The sequence below is a fragment of the Cygnus atratus genome, chromosome 13, assembly GCF_013377495.2.
Source record: "Cygnus atratus isolate AKBS03 ecotype Queensland, Australia chromosome 13, CAtr_DNAZoo_HiC_assembly, whole genome shotgun sequence".
NCBI classification, from domain to species: Eukaryota; Metazoa; Chordata; class Aves; order Anseriformes; family Anatidae; genus Cygnus; species Cygnus atratus.
The window spans coordinates 18,802,003-18,820,381 of NC_066374.1; the positions used below are offsets into that span (position 1 = coordinate 18,802,003).

The 18,379-nt window shown below is 42.2% G+C and overlaps 1 protein-coding gene across 4 annotated transcripts in view; it reads left to right on the forward strand.

Annotated features, from left to right (window-relative positions):
- HDX (highly divergent homeobox) overlaps positions 1-18,379 on the forward strand; it is a 44,253-nt gene that overhangs the window by 12,051 nt on the left and 13,823 nt on the right. For all 4 annotated transcript variants that reach the window (XM_035541889.2, XM_050713494.1, XM_050713495.1 and 1 more), the window contains 3 exons: positions 96-1,220; positions 7,188-7,241; positions 17,954-18,100. In XM_035541889.2, the coding sequence (XP_035397782.1) occupies positions 96-1,220; positions 7,188-7,241; positions 17,954-18,100 (1,326 nt within the window). The remainder of the gene's footprint in view (positions 1-95; positions 1,221-7,187; positions 7,242-17,953; positions 18,101-18,379) is intronic.

Here is an 18,379-nt window from a genome sequence, read left to right on the forward strand (position 1 = left end):
TCAGATCTGCTTAAAGATTAAAAAAATGCCTATTTTTTTCTGCTTATTTAATGCTTTGTTTTGTGTTTGTTGTCGTTGTTGTTTGTTGTTTGCAGACGTGGGTTGGCAATAAAAGAAGGAAGATGAGCAGCAAGAGTGCTGTAGAATCTGGAGGCACTCCCCCAGGGACTGCCCCTACTACTCCCTCAGTACCTCCAGAAGCAGCAGTTAGAAATGTGGTAAATATTGCTCGATCCCAAAGTCAGCAGTCTTCTTGGACCTCTTCTAATAACGATGTAATAGTTACTGGTATATACAGTCCTGCTAGTTCATCCAGTAGGCAAGGATCCACCAAGCAGACAAATGCTTCAATGGCAGAGATACACAAAACCTCTATTCCAAGACTCTCGGGAAAAAATGACACAGACTTTCAGCAGCAGCACATCCCTATAGGACGACAAGTACCACACTGTAAAAATGCTTCCCTATTAGTAGGGGAAAAGACTATTATTTTATCTAGACAAACAAGCGTACTGAATTCTGCGAACTCCATATATAGCCACACTAAAAAAAGCTATGGTGGCTCGTCAGTGCAGACCGCAGAGTTGGTGTTACCTCAGAAACCGATGATATGCCACAGACCTTGTAAAGCTGAACCCGTGGGATGTCAAAGGTTACAAAAACCGGAACATGCAGCTCTTGCATCGCATGTGCCCCCCGGACAAAGGGCTAATACTAGGGACCCTTCTTGTAACACGCAAAACCTGGAAATTCGTGAAGTGTTTTCTCTGGCGGTTACAGATCAACCTCAAAGAATTGTGGGAGGAAGCACGGCACAGAAGCACTGCTCGGGGGAAGGCAGCTGTCTGTCCATTGCGATGGAAACTGGAGATGTGGATGACGAGTATGCTAGAGAAGAAGAACTGGCATCCATGGGAGCACAAATACAAAGCTATTCAAGATACTGTGAAAGTAGCAGTTCTGTTCGAGTAGAGAACCAAAGCGCGGCCTTGCCGGGGCCAGGAAGAAACATGAGCTGTAGTTCTCAGATGGTGAATGCCAGGGACGTGCCTGACAATGTTCTGTATCATAACAGAGACTACCACTTGCCTGCACGGACCTCATTGCATACAACATCCAGTACATTATATAGCAGTGCTAATCCATCAAGAAGTACTTTTTCTCCTCATTTTACATCTTCAAGTCAACTGAGGCTGTCACAAAACCAAAATAATTACCAGGTAATCTGTCAATATATTCATCTTCAAACCTTGAAGACCAGGTCATAGATAAGTACTGTATTCTTTGAAAGCTGGTAGCTGGTAAGGGGTAGGTTCATATTTCTGCAAGCTGTGCTCGATTTACATCTTTCAGCAGCGACGATTCCTTCTTAAACAGAAGTGAAGGGAGGACTAAAGTATGGTAGCATTTAGCTGTGTAGCCGAGCCTGTGGCTGTACTGGGCAGCCATATAATGAGGATCAGTAGGGGCTTTATGGTTTTAATAGGTAAAGTTTGTTTACAAGAGGCTCATACCTATGACTGCTGATGCACGCTAGTCTGTGTTGTCCTGACCTGGCTTGCCAGTGCATGTCACAGCTATTCCCTTGGTTGTTCCTCTGCAGGCATACTTTGCATGTGGCAGAGGGCACAACATGGGATCATGCTGCCATTTGTGTGCTGTGCAGTTGCTTGCCCTTATTAATGTCAGCTTGGATTAGCTCTTCCATCAGCACTGCCTTTACCCACTATGCAGTTGCCAATACCTTGGACCGTTTTTTTGTTAGTTATTAGATCTCTCTCAAGCTAGATAAGATGATGGAAGACACTAAGCAAGCAAATATTCTTCCTCTCCCACAGCATCTAATTCAAATATCAGTTTTACATTCAGTCCTGTTATTTCCTCGTCCTACAACAGAGCCCATTCAAGGATATCGAGAGGGGAAAATTAAATGCAGATAATTGAACAACTACGAGATCTTCAGAAGAAGCTGTAACACAGATACACTTACCTTTTTTATTTTTTTATAAACAAGGGAGAGATAATCGTGCAGGAAACATCCAAATTGATTTTTTAATGGATTTTTGTGCAGTCTGGCATGCCATAATCTATAGACACTGAGATAAGTCTTACAGCTGACAGGATGTTATATTACCCGTGTTACTTCTGTGCTTTTGTCTGTTACATTTTCAAATTTATCCCCAAAATGAACCATATAAAAACATACCATCATTTCTTGTACATTGCTCACTAGTGTAGGGAGCAATACTTTGTGGTGGTTTTTCTTTCTTTTTTTTCCTCTTCTTCCTGACATGTTCCTATCTCGTGAGGATTTGAAAGAAAGTTTTTGAGTCCAAGTGCGTACTACTTTTCACCAGAAATCATCAGGATTACTGCTTTTCTTGGCAAACCTGAGGCTTGAGGAACATTTATTCTCTGGACTAGATTCTGTGTAGTAGATGGGACATCTGCAATTCTTATTTATGGCCTTTTTTAAGTCAAATAATTCGGATGAGCTGTTTTTCCCATCCGCTCTCAGATGGTCTGTCAGTGTTTGCTATTACTGTTCTCGAATTACAAAATTCATTAAATGCTGCTTACTTCTGGAATTTCAGTTTCATGGGAGAAGAAAGCTGTAAATGTGTGCATCTGTTCTATAAAGGGTTGGTAACGCTGCAGAAGCACATACAGTACAGTTCAGGAAACTTTTCTTAAGCTTCACATAGTGAAATACAGGATTGATACCTCCAGCTGTGTGCTCGTGGTACTTTATTTCACTCTTGAAAAAAGCATCAGTGAGCTGTATTACTGTTTTTTAATTATTATTATTTTAATTCTTTTAGAAATTTGAAATAACTTAGATTTGGGATATTTTGGGGGTGTAGGGGCTGAGTCTGTATAGATGGAATGGTTCATGGCAGGTGACATTTTATCCAAGTGGTATGGTGTGGATGAGAACAAGGACATCTCTGTAACTTACTTTGTTGTCGTTGTTTCTTTGTTGTTTTTCCCCGTTATAAAGATGTACCTGTTTGGTAAGTAAGGAGTTTTTTACTCCATTTGACTTCCATGCCTGTCGTTAACAAACCCTGTTCTATGGATTTTGGGAATGCAGCTTGGGCTGGGGGAAATTCTGTTTCTTGTGGCATCCTTTGCCTTTCCCAGTCTTAAGCCTTGGAAAAACTGGGAAGGTCGCCGTTAATTGACTTGGTGCTGTAAGCATCCATGCTGGGAAACTCTGAGATGATACTTGTCAGTATCAGAAAATTTGTGAGAGCAGACAAAAGCTGTGGGGTTAGGGCGTATGGAATCACGGCTCTGTAGCAACTGCAGAGAAGTGTCCTACAGCCTGGGCAGATCCGTGCAGCCTTGCGGAAGTGGTGGTGCTGATTTCTCCACATCACTGCATTCCTTGACAAGAGTCTTTAGCGTGTTACAGAACAATGCAACAGTGAGGTCTGTGTCTTAGGACGTGTCAGTGCATGACAGGGACTCACTTCCAAAACTCACCTCACTTTTACAAGAAACGTTCACCTGCCACCTTCAAAGTTATCTGTAGTGTAGCGCACCCCAATAGGCTGATAACACATTTTATTGAAATCATCAGGCCTGCGCAGCTTTCACTCCCTCCTTCCCCAAGTGTTCCTCTTAAAATTATGAGTTGTCAGCCCTCCTTTTAGCCCCTTTCTGGCCATTTAGGACTGTAGGAAGGCTTGCTCCGATCAAATACTGAGTTTCAGTTAAGAAGCCCACTGCTTCCCCTTTCCTTTCCTGCTGTGTTTTTGCCCCCTGGCTCTGCGGTGGAACACAGCTCCCCTGAGGCATTATTTCCTCTAGACGTGGATTGAAGAGTAGTTCCAGTTTGGGGCTGAAAGCTGGAATTCAGAGGAATGACTTTTCTGTTGGCTGAATTGGCTGTGATTCCGTGATTCTGTGAGTTTAGCAGACCTTTCTCAGCTCAAGTAGAAGGGAAAAAGGGGAAAGAACAGCTCTCCGTACCCAATGCACTCCTTTGCTGTGGTTTGGTTGTCTGTGGTCCTCAGGTCAGGTTGGGCAGAGTGTATTAAGTACTCATTTGCTTCCCAGAATTTAAGGGAAGCCAGAGAAAAAACCCCAAGTCTAGTATGACTGCTATCTCTTGCAGACACTCCCTTTACTTACACCTTAATAGCCTCTATATATTAAACTTCCAGAGACTGTATTTTATGACTGTATTAATTCATTTTTTTTTCTTCTCTAGAGCTTATTTTTTTTCAGGTGCTGTCTAACTTCTTGTAGACGTGTACAAGATCACACTTCTTTTGTGCATAGTCAGTTCCTGTTACTGTTAATGCCCATGTTTAACCAATTTATCAGCCTAGGAATGAAGATCCTTAAACTTAAGGGCATTTTCCTAAATTTAAAAATAGATTAAACCCGAGTTTGCAGGATTGTTAGAGTAGTTAAGCAGCCAAGCAGATGCTTCTTTAAAGGCAGGAACGCGTGATTGGTGTTTTGATGAAGTGATTACTGTTGTACATTGGTGGGGCATCTAATTAGCAATTAGTTATAGCTTCCTTACTGGTTCAATTAATCAAATTCATGTTAGTGTAACCTAAGAATAAATTTAATAAAATGATCAATTTTAATGCCTGAGCAGTTTTGCTAAGCAAATTGTTCAACCTACGTACTTCTGTTAGGCTGGCTTTCAGCTCCCCGAATGAGGGAGGCTATTCTTACTGCTCCTCAAGGCTGAACGCAGATTTATTCTCGGTCTCCTCCCCCTGCAACCCTAAGGGGCAAAAATCCTGTGGAAAGTATGTGTGGTTTTTTAATTACTTTGTTCTACACGCTGAAGGACGGTTAATCTAATTTAGTCCTGTCTTCTTTTAGGGAAAATCCTAAACGCTGCAGCCAGTGCAGCAGAGGAGGATATATATAAGTTGTGTTTGTTTATTACTGAGATCCACTTTAAGGATACTGCTTTATATGAATGAGCTGTAAGTTTGCTTTATTTAAGGAACTAGAACCCAAACTCTCTTCTGTGTTATTGAATGTGTCGGAGTGGTTCGTTTACTCCCTTAGAGATTTTTTGAAGACGCGAGGAGGACTTCCTTGTTAATTTTGGGCAGCACGGCGTTTTGCGGGGCCAACAACATGGTTTTCTCTGCAGAGTCTTGGGCAAAGTGTTTCCTGACGCTCGTTCCTGTAACAGAAGCAGAGCTGCATTTGTCACAGTTGGTGTCTGCCCTTTATTTCTGGGACGAACTGCTTCCAGCAGCACGAGCAGAGCGAACCCGTGGGCCTGCTGGGGAGGAGAGCGGCAGTGAGCAGGCTGCTAAAGCACTGCATGGGGCCTCCCGTAGCCCCAGGAAACAGCACCCAGGTGTTGGCTGGGGCTCTGCAATTGTCCCAGGGCACTGAACCTAGGACAGTGACGTCCCGGTGAATTGGGAGGAGGTTATGCGGGGACCTGTGTTGCCTAATCGCTTGAAGATACAGAACTGGTAACACGCTAGTGTTGCAGTACTTTGGGGCTTTCTGGAGCATCTGCAAGAGTTTCCTCTTAGTCTCTGTTCCCTCTGAGACACAATATATTTTCTTTAACAGCTGCTTTAGGTTGCCATTTTTGCAACTCACCGTCGCTGTTCCCGTTGGAGCAGGACTGGGGGTTACAGCTGCGGGCGTCTGGACTCTCGCTGCTGCAGGAAGACAACCAAAGAAGAAAAAACCTTCTGCCTTTTCACAGAGCCAGTTTAGAATATTTTCACATATACAGTCTTTCAAATAGTTAACCGTTATTGTATTTGGCATCATGTCTGTCAGAACTGGTGTACGTTTGTGTTCCAATCAACTGTTAATGCTCTGCCAGACCAATCCTTCTATTTACACAAAACAGCATTTTTTTTTTCCATAGCCCCTCTTTAAATTTGTTGGTCTTCTGAGGAATAAGAATATAAACCAGCGTTGGGTCTGATGCATTGCTGAAGTAATTCAGTTTAACCTCGTGGTTAACTTAGCAGGAAAAAAATAAAACATAAACAGGAGGACTCAGGAGAGCAAATTGTGTGGATACTCGCACTGCTTTTCTGTTGTGCGAAGCTGTTGTGTGGGGTGGGAAATTGTAACAGACATACCTTGTTTCTGCTTGGTTTCTAAAATGTGTGCAAGTAAGAAATTGATATTTTAGTCAAGAAAGCTGGTGCAGACTTGCTCTTAGGAGGCGACGGTGTTCATTTGTAGCCCTCCTTGTGCTATAATGGGAAAGTGTGTGACATGAGGTAACCCTCAAGCGCTTTCAGCTAAAAGCTTGAAGAGTAAAAGTATCTTATGTGCTTGTACAATGGACAAACTGTACCAGGTATTCTGTATTTGGTTATACTCATGCTGAAAGATGCATTATTAGAGCCCTTCCCAAACACAACAACTATTAGCATAGCTTGATATAGTCATCAGAAGCAAGTAGGTCTTTCTTCCTCATACATAGTGTGTGTAACAACTTGAGATTGATTAATCTCTTGAGCTATGTTTAGTCTGAAGCATTGCTTGTCTGCAGCAGAAGCTGAACATGAAATCCTAAATAAACCTCAAATATTCCAGGCGATGAAACATTGCCCATGTCCAGGGAAAATAATACAAGATTATTTGTGATAAGCCTGGCTCTGGGAATGGTGGGGGAGCAATAGGAATCAAGGAACCTAACCTTCACCTTCACACCCATTCCCCATCCTTCTCCAGCCTAATGTCCCTCGTTTTTCTGATAGTCTACAAATTCTTAACATTTGATGTTAAATATTTCAGTTACTAATGTCCTAGTATTTTTCTTCTGAAAGTTTAACTGATGTAACTGAAAAATATATTACAGCACTTCTGTCAACATTAGGCCTTCGCCTAACTCCGGTTTGCTTAATTTCACGAGCTTTGTGACAGATAGAAGATGAAAACTTTAATTTTTAAAATACATGCTTTGAGATAGCAGAAGTACAGAAGGGTCTGAGTTGCGGTTGTGTTGTCACTCTCACCCGAAGAACCAGTTGTTTGTTAGTCTTATTTGTAAGACTAAGTTTGTAAGGCAAGTGTGAGTGTTTTGCTTTTACATCCTAAACTGTTTTAAATACACTGCTGTCAGAACCAAATGCACAATATTGAAGTCTTTGAAAGCTGCTCACTGTTGTTATAGTAGCAACCTAAACTGTTGTTTTCTGTTCTTTTCCCCTTCCCCTCTACAGATTTCAGGAAACCTTACTGTGCCTTGGATTACAGGTTGTTCCAGAAAAAGAGCAGTAAGTATATTTCCATTCAAGTATGTAATGTATCAAGTAGTGGAATAAAATTTCATGCAAATGCATTTTTTAAAATTTCAGTTTGGTTTAGGTTGTGTGCTTTTTTGGGTGTGTTTTTTTTTCCCTTAATGTTTGTATTAGTCAAAGCATAATCTACAGCTACAATGCTTCAGTTATCATGAAGCTGATGTTGATCTTGAAAAGCAAGTCAAGTAATGTGATGCCCGGGTATATGAATTGTGCTATTAGCTGAAATGGAATGGTTTCTGTCTGAGAGAGAATGAAATGCCCCCGCGAGTAACTCTTTTCACTTACTCTGTGCACATTCACAGAATTAGTCCCTGCTATCTGTAGTAACTTTCTCAAATCTCATTTTATCCGTGTGTCATTTTACGTTAGGCAGAATCAGCCAGGTTGGTGTCTTCAATTCACAAATTACTCCAAGCATGATACAAGGTATGAATCAGCTTTCGTAAGGAAAATATCTGTATCTGACTCTTCTGTTTGGTTACTGTTCGGCATTTTGGTTCAAGAGTAGCCTGTGAACTTCTCTTTGAAGAGCATGTAGAATCTGCTTGCTTACAGTGAAAACGGACCCAAAACCTGCAGCTTGGGTGGTACAAACTAAGCTCTCAAGAGGCGTTTACGTGTTAGTCCAACTATATCAGAAGCAATAGTCAGGGAGATGACTATCATGATAACCGAACTACAAACCATTGAGCTGTGTCATGTCTATTGCTTTGGTAATGATGTCTAGGTAATGGAAGAGCCTTGCCTTGCCTTCTCTTCCCTGCGGCGTACCCATGGCTGTTTGTTGATGTTAATTGTTTTCTCTCAGACTTCTGCTAGGTTTCAACAGTGGCACATTTCTAGTTTCTTCAGACTTTGACAGTATCATTTTTATTTCTGTTTATATAGAGAGTACTTTAGAAGAGCACTTTCCAGAGGAAGATGCTCTTCCTTTTATACAAATGCTGTACAAAATTGTTCGTTGAGGTGAAGGTGACAGCAATCCTGTTGGTCGTTCCATCGATTTTGTCCCTTCCAAGTACAAGCTTTCTTGAGTAAGCTTTTGTAAACGTAGCCTTTTTCTGGAAGGCACCTTCCTGCTCTCATTTAAGACATCGAGCTGGTCAGTGTCCCAGGGTACAGCTTCGCTAGTTGGCTGAGCTGATTTCACAGCACTTCACTGCCGAAAGGGGAAGTTTCCCCCCCACCCACACTCAGCCATGGCACTGGTGCTGGTATCTAATTGCAAGGTACTCCAGGTCGAACATCTGACCTGTCAGATCTATTTTTCTTCTGCTGAGTTTGTGTTTCCCCTGCTTTTAGTGAGCTGAACGTACTTGGGATCAGGTGAGTGCCAGAGCCAGCTCCAAGTAGGCAGCAGGAGCTTGTGGCTGGGAGCAGTGACCTGGTGGCTGACAGCAGAGTTCCTGGTGCTGGCTCTGGCCGTCTGTGGCGGATTCTGTCCTGGCCTAGTGCAGAGCCCTGCAGGACTGTTAAGAATAGCACCGAATCCCTTGTTGTCTCTCCGTTTTTTTTTTTTTATTATCAGTGGATAATGCTTAGGCAGGACATCTTGAACTTTTCACAGTATTTAAACTGGTAATTCAGAAGTTCATGTTTCTGAACAGAGTAATCTGTTCTTTGCTCCTTCAGACTTTGAGACATTCTGTATTCATCTCAGGCTGAATTAAATTCAGATGGTTTTCAGTACTGAATAATGATTGAGCATATTACATTTTTCCTATCAGTTTCTACTTCTCTGTGTGTACCAACTAATGTGTCACGAAGCATTTTATGAACGTTGGCAATTGGCTGGCCGCTTAGGCCTGTGTATGTTCAGTGTGTGTATGGTGGGGAAGGGTGAGAGAAAGTATATGTGGGGGTGGAATTCTCTGCTGCTTGGGAAGGCACAGGAGCACCTCTGAGCTGCAGCTGGCATATCTTTTTGCAGAGAATTGGGGCATTTTACCTCCTGATGAACTACAGATTTGCTGACTAATTCCTTCTGTAGTAAGGGAAGTTACTGTGCCAGGCTGCTCTCTGTTTACAAGTGAAATCTCTCCAGGGGTAGTGTCTCCTGGGAAAGGGCTGGTGGTTCCGCTTTCTTCTGGCATTTTAATTATAGCTGCCTTTCCCCACAGTAGTACTCCCACTCTTATTTGGAGGTAAGCATTACAACTTGACACTTCCCTAGCTTGAGCTTTAGATATTTGGAACACCTAAGGGAAGACTTTTCCATTAACATCAACAGCTGCATTAGCATCGCTTTTCTCCCTAAACCATAACTTTAATCACCTGTTTAACAGTGTAAACTATTTTTTCCAAGCCATTCTGCTCTGAAGTCCCTGTGTAAATGAAATCATTTCTTTTTCTCATTACTTCTCCTGTTCCTCTGCCAGCCAGACTGCAACACCCGACTTAGATTGTTTAGAAAGTTAGTATGCAACTTATGGGGGGCGGTTGGTTTTGTTCAATTTCTTTCTCCTCTTTTTGCTCTACCAAGGTTGCGTTGCCATATGGGGATGCACCCAACTGGAAAATGCAGATGTAAGCAATTGCTGTGGCTGCTGCAGGGAGGTTGTTATGACTGAGAAGGCAACAGATAGAATTTCAAGGCAGCCGTCTTCACAGCACAGAGTGAATCGCAAACGGTGTATCTCCTTTGCTGCGTAGGGCAGAAAGGATCCTACCTTTCTGTCAGGCGCTCCAGATAAGTTACTTCTTAGGGCAGTGTTTACCCTCATCTGACTTACATTTGGATGTCTGACTTGTTAGGTGAATCTATGTAGAAGGTGAGCCAGACAGGGTTGTGAGTTTCTTAATATCTGGTGATCGAGGAACTGGATGCTTTGTGCTTTATGGTGGGCTGGTAGTGAGAGTATTTTTTTTTACAAGAGACCAGGAAAATGATAATGGGCAGGTAGGGTTAGAGAGCAGGTAGGTTTTTCGCAGGGAAGATGGGAGGCTTGGGTGGTGTGTTAAATTGAGGGGCTGTGTTTGGGGCCATTACCCTTTGTGCTGTTAAATACTATGATGGGTAACATACCCAGGGCAAGCTGTCTGGAAAAGCTTTTTGGTAAGTGACGTTCTTGTCCCGTAGAGCAGTGTGATACTGTCCTCTTCTTCCCAGCACTGGATAGGTTGTTGAGGCGTGGTGGTCACGCTAGACATCTGACACAAGCTATAGAAGGGATTTCTGGGATAAGTATAGACCTTTGAGGATTTGGGAATGCCTATTTGTTAAGGATGATTATTAGGGATTTCTTTTTCCTTAGACCTTCTCTCCTGTGTCTTTTTTAACCAACAGCTTTTGCGGTTTGTTGATTAATATAATCCAATTCAACAGCATCTGTTTCCAGATTTGTGGATTGGCTTTTTCCAATTTGAATGCATAACTGTTCTTCTTGAGGAGGAAAGTTTAGGAGTTGGCACTCCAGAGCTGATGTATAAACATGAGTGTAAGAAAACTAAAAAGGGAGAACAAGCTCCTACTTCCTAGGAAACTTTATTTTCAAACGTGAAATTCTTCTGAAGAAAGAGCATGAGGGAACAGAATTAGAATGGATAGAGTTGTAGGGCTGCGATTACAGCAATTACTGCCATTCAAACAGTGAAAAGGCTGATCTGTATTTTATCTAAAATGGAGAAGATTGTCTTTTAGATGATCTGATTTTTTTTTTTAATCTTCTGCTTTGATATTTTGTTTTCCTTGCCCTGTCCTTCAACTGCATCAAGAGGCAAATAAGAGCTATCAGTGCAGGTCTGCAGAAACTTGCTAGTCTGCTCAGCTATGCTCTAAGATGATGTAATCCTGACAGTTAATGAATATTAGTCTAGAAATATCACTCAGTTATTCATGAGAATGTCCTTGGAAAATGTGGAGTTCCATATACTGTTACGGTGCGTGCAGTGCATTGCCCTGTATGAATACACTGATTTATTCTTTTTTCCCCACAGTGTGGTGGAAGGACGAGGATTCAAAGATAGCGATGAAGATAACTGGCTAAATAAAAAAGGGGAAAATATCTTTTATCTTGTTCTTCTCCTTACATTTCAGTCTTAAGTGTATTAACTGTTCTTAAGTCGTGTCGTCTGATGTCTTAACAGAATGGTTAGTGTTAATAATATATCAAATGTGGAAGGCATGTTGTAACTTAGTGTGCTGACAACAGAAACCATTTTTCACAGGTGCTGACTCTAGGTAAGCTGTGTCTGGCTTAGCTGTGGAGTTTTGTTTCTGGAGGACAGCCAAGGGCTGTGGATTTTTTTCTTTTTTGTGTGTGTGTGGGAGGGAGTTTTTTTTTTTTCCCCCAATTTCTATTTAGAAATAGTTCTAGTGGTATTAGTGACTTTGTGTTCCAGACTTCATATTAAGACAACAGATTAAGGTTTTAGAATTATTTCAGCCCGTCATCCTTCAGAAGCAGACATAGTAAATCATCGAGTATGCAGCACATGTGTATTTTGGCTGGGATTTTCAGTGAAATTTATCGCCTTTCATGTTAATGTCAGGGCTAGCTCATGCAAGGTTTCAAGGGGACATCGCCTTCAGTAGAAAAGGCTCAAAAGGGAACTGATTTTTGTATTTCCCTTCCACCTGGAATAATGTTGCATTGTAGCGACGGCTTTGATACCTTGCATAGTGTGCTTCTCAGGTTGGTGAGGCCTCTGGAGGTTGGTTAGCTGAGTCTGCCTAGAGCTTCAGCTGGCATTCTCTGACCTCTCAGACTGGTGTGCAGATATTTTCCCCCAAAATGTGGGAGTCCCCCAGGGCTCCTCTCCTGAACATTTGCATTTTGATTTTAAATTCCTGGTTTAATACAGACTATTTCAATAAAATTCTGGAGATGGAGGCATTACAACGCTCCCCTCAGAGTCGTGCCTGTCACAGAAGGAACACGGTAAACGCACTTTGAATCGAGTAGAGGACCAGATCTAACTCCAGGTCGCTGTGAGACCTGCCACCAGTTATGCTGGCACGTCTGGGCGCAGGGCGCTGACAGCTGCTATGTGTGGACACACTAAGTGGGGTAGGTGCATCGCTACACCTACTGAAGAAAGGACCTCCTTGGGCTCTGCTCTGAAAGCCTCATGAAAACTCCTACTGCCAGAGTAAGCCAACATGCACTGGAGAAAATGTGTCTTCAAGCAGCTTTTAAAGTAAAATGAACACCCCCAAGGGATTAAAACTACTTGCAGTCGAAGTGCACTTCAGTTGTACCTTTTTATTTTAAAACTGCATGCCAATATTAAAATATTTATCAGTCCTGCCTCACTCGGAGCAAACTGAAAGCTTGCCAACGTAGTGGAAAAAGATGCAAAAAGTCTCGTTTCTGGAAGTGTATGTTTGTGTGCTAGTGCTGCGTTAGCTGTAATAGTTTAAGGGTGCCTTTGGATGCTGCTTTTCCTTGTCGTCTGTTTCAGACACGTTTTTGTCTAAAGGCTGTGCAGCTTGCAGTCTTCTCCAGGTGTTATGCTCCGAATGAAGCTGGCAGTAACAACGCCGTGCTAGCTGTTTTGCTAGGGGCCTTCAGGTATGTTTCCACATCCTAAGAAGATTGGAAGTGTCTTGTGATGAGTAGCTGTCTGCCCATGCGTTGAGAAAGGAACTGTCACGTCCTGGGGAAGGGCTGTGCCCAGAAACCAACCAGGATTGTTCTGGTATTTATGGCCACTAGCTGCCTTCTATGTTTTTGTGTTCTCAGGGGAGAAACGTGTATGGTCTTACAGGGTGGAAGTGCGCGTAGTGTACCTGTCTGCAGCACACATGGCTCTTCAAGGGTGCTTTGGGCTGCACTGTTTGTGCGTGGGCAGCTGCGCTGTGTATGCACATCAGTGGCTATCCAGCACAGCAGGATTAGTCACGGGACTGTCACCAAAGTGGGAGGCAGTTTTGAGATCCAAGCTTAAAACCTCAAGTAGAAGGAACGTGTAATTTGGCGTAGCATTAATAAGGTTAAATGTGCTGATAGCGTTAAGGGAAAATACAGACCATCAAAATTACGGAGTGACGTAACAGTAAAACAAGTTCTAATCGCTTGAGTCGTGTCTGACTGAAGACTGGCTTATCCTTTCTATAAAGGGATGCACTATATTAGTCTTTGGAGAAGAAATTGTGACGTTTGCTAGGGAGTAAGAAACTTGGCATGTTTATTGGGTAATGAAATTAAGAAATAATAAACTGAAGAGTAAGAGTAATATTAAATGGTACAGATGAGAAAGCAGGAATATGTACAGAATGATTAACTCAGAAATAACTTCCTACTTACTAATAAGATCTTTACAAATGATTTGATAATTCTCTGGGAAAAAAATCAGCTGGACAATTAGAAGTGTCAGAGTTCAAAGAGCTGAATGCTGACATCATTAGGAACGGGGAACAAAGCAAAATAATGTTAGAAGTACAGAAAATCTGGGATTTGGTCACACCTCGTAGGCTGTTTGCGGTTCTGATCATCCTGTTCTTCCCAAAATATAATAGAGTGATCAAACCGGTGATCAAAGTGACAGTGATCAAAGGCATGGAATAGCCGTGCCGTGAACAGCCAAATGGGCTGCATCTCTTCAGACCTGAAAATAGGTGACCAGGAGGGGGTGGAGGAGCGTGATGGAGATCTTTGAAAGTATGAGAAGTGTGGAGGAGCAAGTACAGACTCATTTATTCCAGCGTAAGAATGGGCATCAAATGAAGCTAGTGTTAGATTGGCTCAAAAGCAGATCTATTTAGATTAGCTTAGGTAAAGAATTTGATAGATATTGTGTGATTTGGCTGCCAGAGAAGAACCTTGAAAGCATGAAAAAAAAAAAAAGAATCATGCTGTGAGTTCTCTTGCTGTTTCTTCATGACAGAGCTGCTGAGTGGTAGCAACTAAAATTTGTCACGAGAAGTTTGTTTGCTAGAAATAACTGTGACCTTAGAATACTTCATCACAGAGCATCACAACTGAGCTGTTGGTTTCGTTAATATAATTCCAGTGGGATTTTAATACATCTTTTTGTCTGTAACAACGTATGTAACTCAGCTGCAGCATAAATGTCATTGCATCTATTTTAAAGCTCCAGTTCTTTCAGTTTAGAACATGCCTCATAATCTGAAGATTCTGGGTAGCTTTTGCACGTGTGGCCTGAAACGCTTTCAACTGATGCATAAAAACTGATCTAAAAGCAGGCTTTAATGACAGACAGGATAAGGACATTCCGCTGAAATGTAATTATTCCTACCAATTACAGCCACTAGATTTGCACCACAAATGCTGCGTGCACAGTGGGTATTACGAGGGGCTTGGCCAAGGGCCAGGAGTGCCTGTAATAAACTGGGTCATCTCTTCTAAGAATGTTGTCATTACACTTGAGAGGTCAGGGGATAAGCAGGGTTTAACCCTCAGCTTGGCAGAACTGCTGATTCAATTTGCTCACAAGGATTGCTTTTCATTGGGAGTTGATGGTCTGTTTTCTGCTGGAAGGAGCTTCTCTCGGCTTTCCAAAACATGGGCAACAGAAGTGATAAATGTAAAGTGTTCTGCAGACAGTTAACGCTCCCAAGGGTAAAGCCGAGCCTCAAATCAGCAAGTAGGGGGTCCGAAGAGAAGAAATGAGAATTGTATTCATAATATTTGTTATAACGAAGTAAAAATAGGAACTGAATTCCTGACTTGTCTTGAGCTACAAAAAGTATTATCCTAAATATGAAGCTTTTCAGTATTATCTTTTGATATTTTTTCATACCCTGTGGAAACCGATGCATAACCATCACTGTTACAGGATTTGTAGGACTGTGGGTCTTTGTTTCCTCAGTTCCTCTGATGATACGAAGCTTGCAGAGGTTATCAATATTAACTAAACTGATGGAAGTGCTGTTATATGTCTGATGCAGGGATTCTCCCCTTTGTTTTCTTACAGAAGACCTTGATTGTTTTGAGAGCATTATGTAATGTTTGAGCAGCACAGAGTGCAGGAGTCCAAGTACCATCTTTGTCAGGGGCGTAATCGTGTAACTGAATGTAGTTCCTCTAAGAAATTCGTGAAAAGGTGTATGGCACAGTCACGCAGAGGAGTTAGTCTGGACCTAAACTGTGGACAAGCCGAAGTGTTATTTACATCTGGTGTGCCTAGGGGTCGGGGCTGATCCCAGCAGCACGGGAGAGCAGCGTAAGGACGTTCCTCCTTTACTCCCTCTGAAGCAGCGTAACGCAGCGCACATGTGCTGGGAGCAGCAGTGCAGGCAGGCAGCTACTGGGCTCTGTTTAATGTGCAGTAACCTGCTGCCTTCTCGCTGACTTGCCGGTGAATCTGAGCCCCCAAACGTCAGGAGTCTTCCTGTTGGGGCACTGGTAACGTTTCAAGTCCGGTGATGGATGCTGCTTTCCGTTGCTGCAGAGCGCCTAGCTGTATGAAGCCGTTACTTCGGCTGCCAGAAGGAATCTCTCTGAAGGCAGCGCTTGGGGCTGTTCAGAGGAGGCTCGATTCCCACCTGCTTGGCTGCTTGTAGCAGGTTGTTCAGCGCTGAGCTTGGTGGGGAAAAATGGCACAAATCGGATACGGACTCAAGAGTTGAAAAGTTAAAGCGGGATGAGAGATCGGAATTGGAGAATACACTGAGTTTGCTGGGGTGGGCTGAGTCCTGCATCACAGTAAGGCTGCTGTCCTCAGCCCTGAGAGGGAACTGACTCCTCATTATAGCTTTTAACTGTTCCCTACTGCACATTTTGTTTATTTATTTATTTTTGAAGAATACCATCTTCTGCTTACTTGAACTTGTTTTTTTCCTCTCAGTTTTGTTTCTGCTGTCTGGACTCTCTCACGTAGTATGTGTCGTAGGCTTTTGGTTTTGCTTTGTGTCTGTCCTTTCATATCAGTTGACTGAAAAAGCTTGTTCTCCATTTCCTTCTGTGACCTATGATCAGTATCAGCGTGATTCATGTGCTGCTGCACGAGTCCTTCAGCACCGAGAGAAAAGGTGAAGTACCCGATGTGACAGTCCCTGCAAGAGCAGCACAAACATATTGTCATCTTAAACACTAGGGAGTATTTCTGAGAACGAGGTAAAACAAAAATTCGAAGTTCTCTTTGCATATTAAGTATAGTAAAGCTCATACGATGCTGTTTGAGTGTAGCAGGAGTGTTGTCAATGACCTCTCCAGCAGCAGCAACAAGCGCTGTTCATTTTTAAAAAAACACTCAATGTGCTTTAGAAGGTGGAGTTGCCCTGAGCTACCTGCCTGTTCAGGAAAGCTGGGGAGGCCAGAGTGACTTGTTTCTCCTTGTAGGTTTAGCATTGCTGTGACATTGCTTCCTGCCTTCCCTTTTTTCAGCGCGCGGCTGCCTCTCCCCGACTGCTCCATGCAGAACAAGGGAGAACTCTCCCAGCCGTTTTCAGAATTTGCAGTCTGTTTTGCCAACAGCCATAAAAAGAGAGATTGTCACAGTGATTCGGGAAATAACCCTGCTTTCCTTCTTTAAAGGTGGCTTGTAGGTAGGAGGAGCTGCCGGCCTGAGCACCCCTGCCTAACGTGTCAGCTTCTGGGTGCGAGGGATGGAGACGGCTCCTATGCTTCTTTACTTGAATGTGTGAAAGTGCAGCCAAGGTTCTGCCACCCCTGTTCCATACCAGAGTATTAAGGAGACTCAGGTGCTTCTCATGTGTTGAGAAATACAATGCAATTTTTGAAAGAAGAATATTGTAACGGTTGCCATATTCTGAGGACTAACAAAGATTGAAATTGATAACTGTACATGATCCAAATTATTCTAGTTCTGCAAAATTTCTTTTTACCGCACTTTAAAGTTACTTCATTCTAACTCTTAACAGCTTTTAAATGAGCAAACCTAGATTTCAGACATGAAATCACAATCATTTCTTACAAAATTAGCTGTTGAAATAATGACAAATTAAGCACGTGGCAACCACTGATGCACTTTGTGGTTGCATTGCCTGCCTAATAGCAGGAAAGATGACAAACACGGGTTATAATAAAGAAACTGGAAATATTAGTTACAATTCTATGCTAAAAACTACTGAAAAAGCTTTTAAGTCCTATTAACAGAATGTTACTGTATGCCCATGAAAGTGGTAGGAAGAAGCAGTAGGAAATCTAGCTTCGTTTCTCAGTTTTACTGCCTATTATCAGCAATCTACTATCCCGTATTTTGATAAATATACACAAAGAGCTGGGGAACTTGCAAATAAACTGTAGAACCAATTTAAACTCTGAAGCTTACCGAATAAACAGTAAAGTATTCCCTTTAGGAACCCAGAATCCTTTGAATTATGCATGCATTGTAGTTTGCAGTAAGATAAAAGAACTTTAGGGGGGGAGGGTGAGAAACTTGAAAAGCCTTAAGGAATAATTTGCATAAATTGGGTGGAGAGAGTAAACAGCACAAGGGGAAACAGTTATTTTCAGTAAGGCCTTATAGAGTGAGATAAAACAAATTTAAAAAATCAGGTGGAGTTTGAAACAAAGCTAAAGTGCTTTGGACTTGCTTTAGCACTGGCACTGTCTTTCAGGCAAATCCCAGGGAACTCTCTACTAGCCTGGATGGGAAACAGCACTTAAAAAAAATCTTCAGGGAGAGTAAAAAGAGAAGAGCCATGGAGACAGTGTAACGTGTTACTGTATGCAAGACCTCTGGAAATTAAATGAACAGTGTAAGGACTTCTTTTAAATCTAACAGTGTTTTTTTTTGTTTTGTTTATCTTACAGTTACAGGACCGCACACAATTTAGTGACCGAGACTTAGCTACCCTGAAGAAATACTGGGATAATGGCATGACCAGCCTGGGCTCAGTCTGCAGAGAGAAAATTGAAGCTGTTGCTGCGGAATTAAATGTTGACTGTGAAATAGTGCGGGTAAGAAATCTGGAGTCTTGCCCTATCTTGTTGCAGAAGCAAAAATAGGACAGATGAAAGCTTTTAAAAATTTCATGAGGAAGCTTGAAATAGATTTCATGTATTACATAATGAATGACCATGTTGGGAAGTGCTCTCTTGTTCTTTCTGCAGTCTATATATAGAAAAAAGCCCTCAGGTAAGAGCCTTATCGATCAGCAGTGGGAGTAGCACTATGAACCATTTGACATTCTCTTTAGATTCAAGTGAGATTTTGAGTAAATGTGATAAATGTTTTTG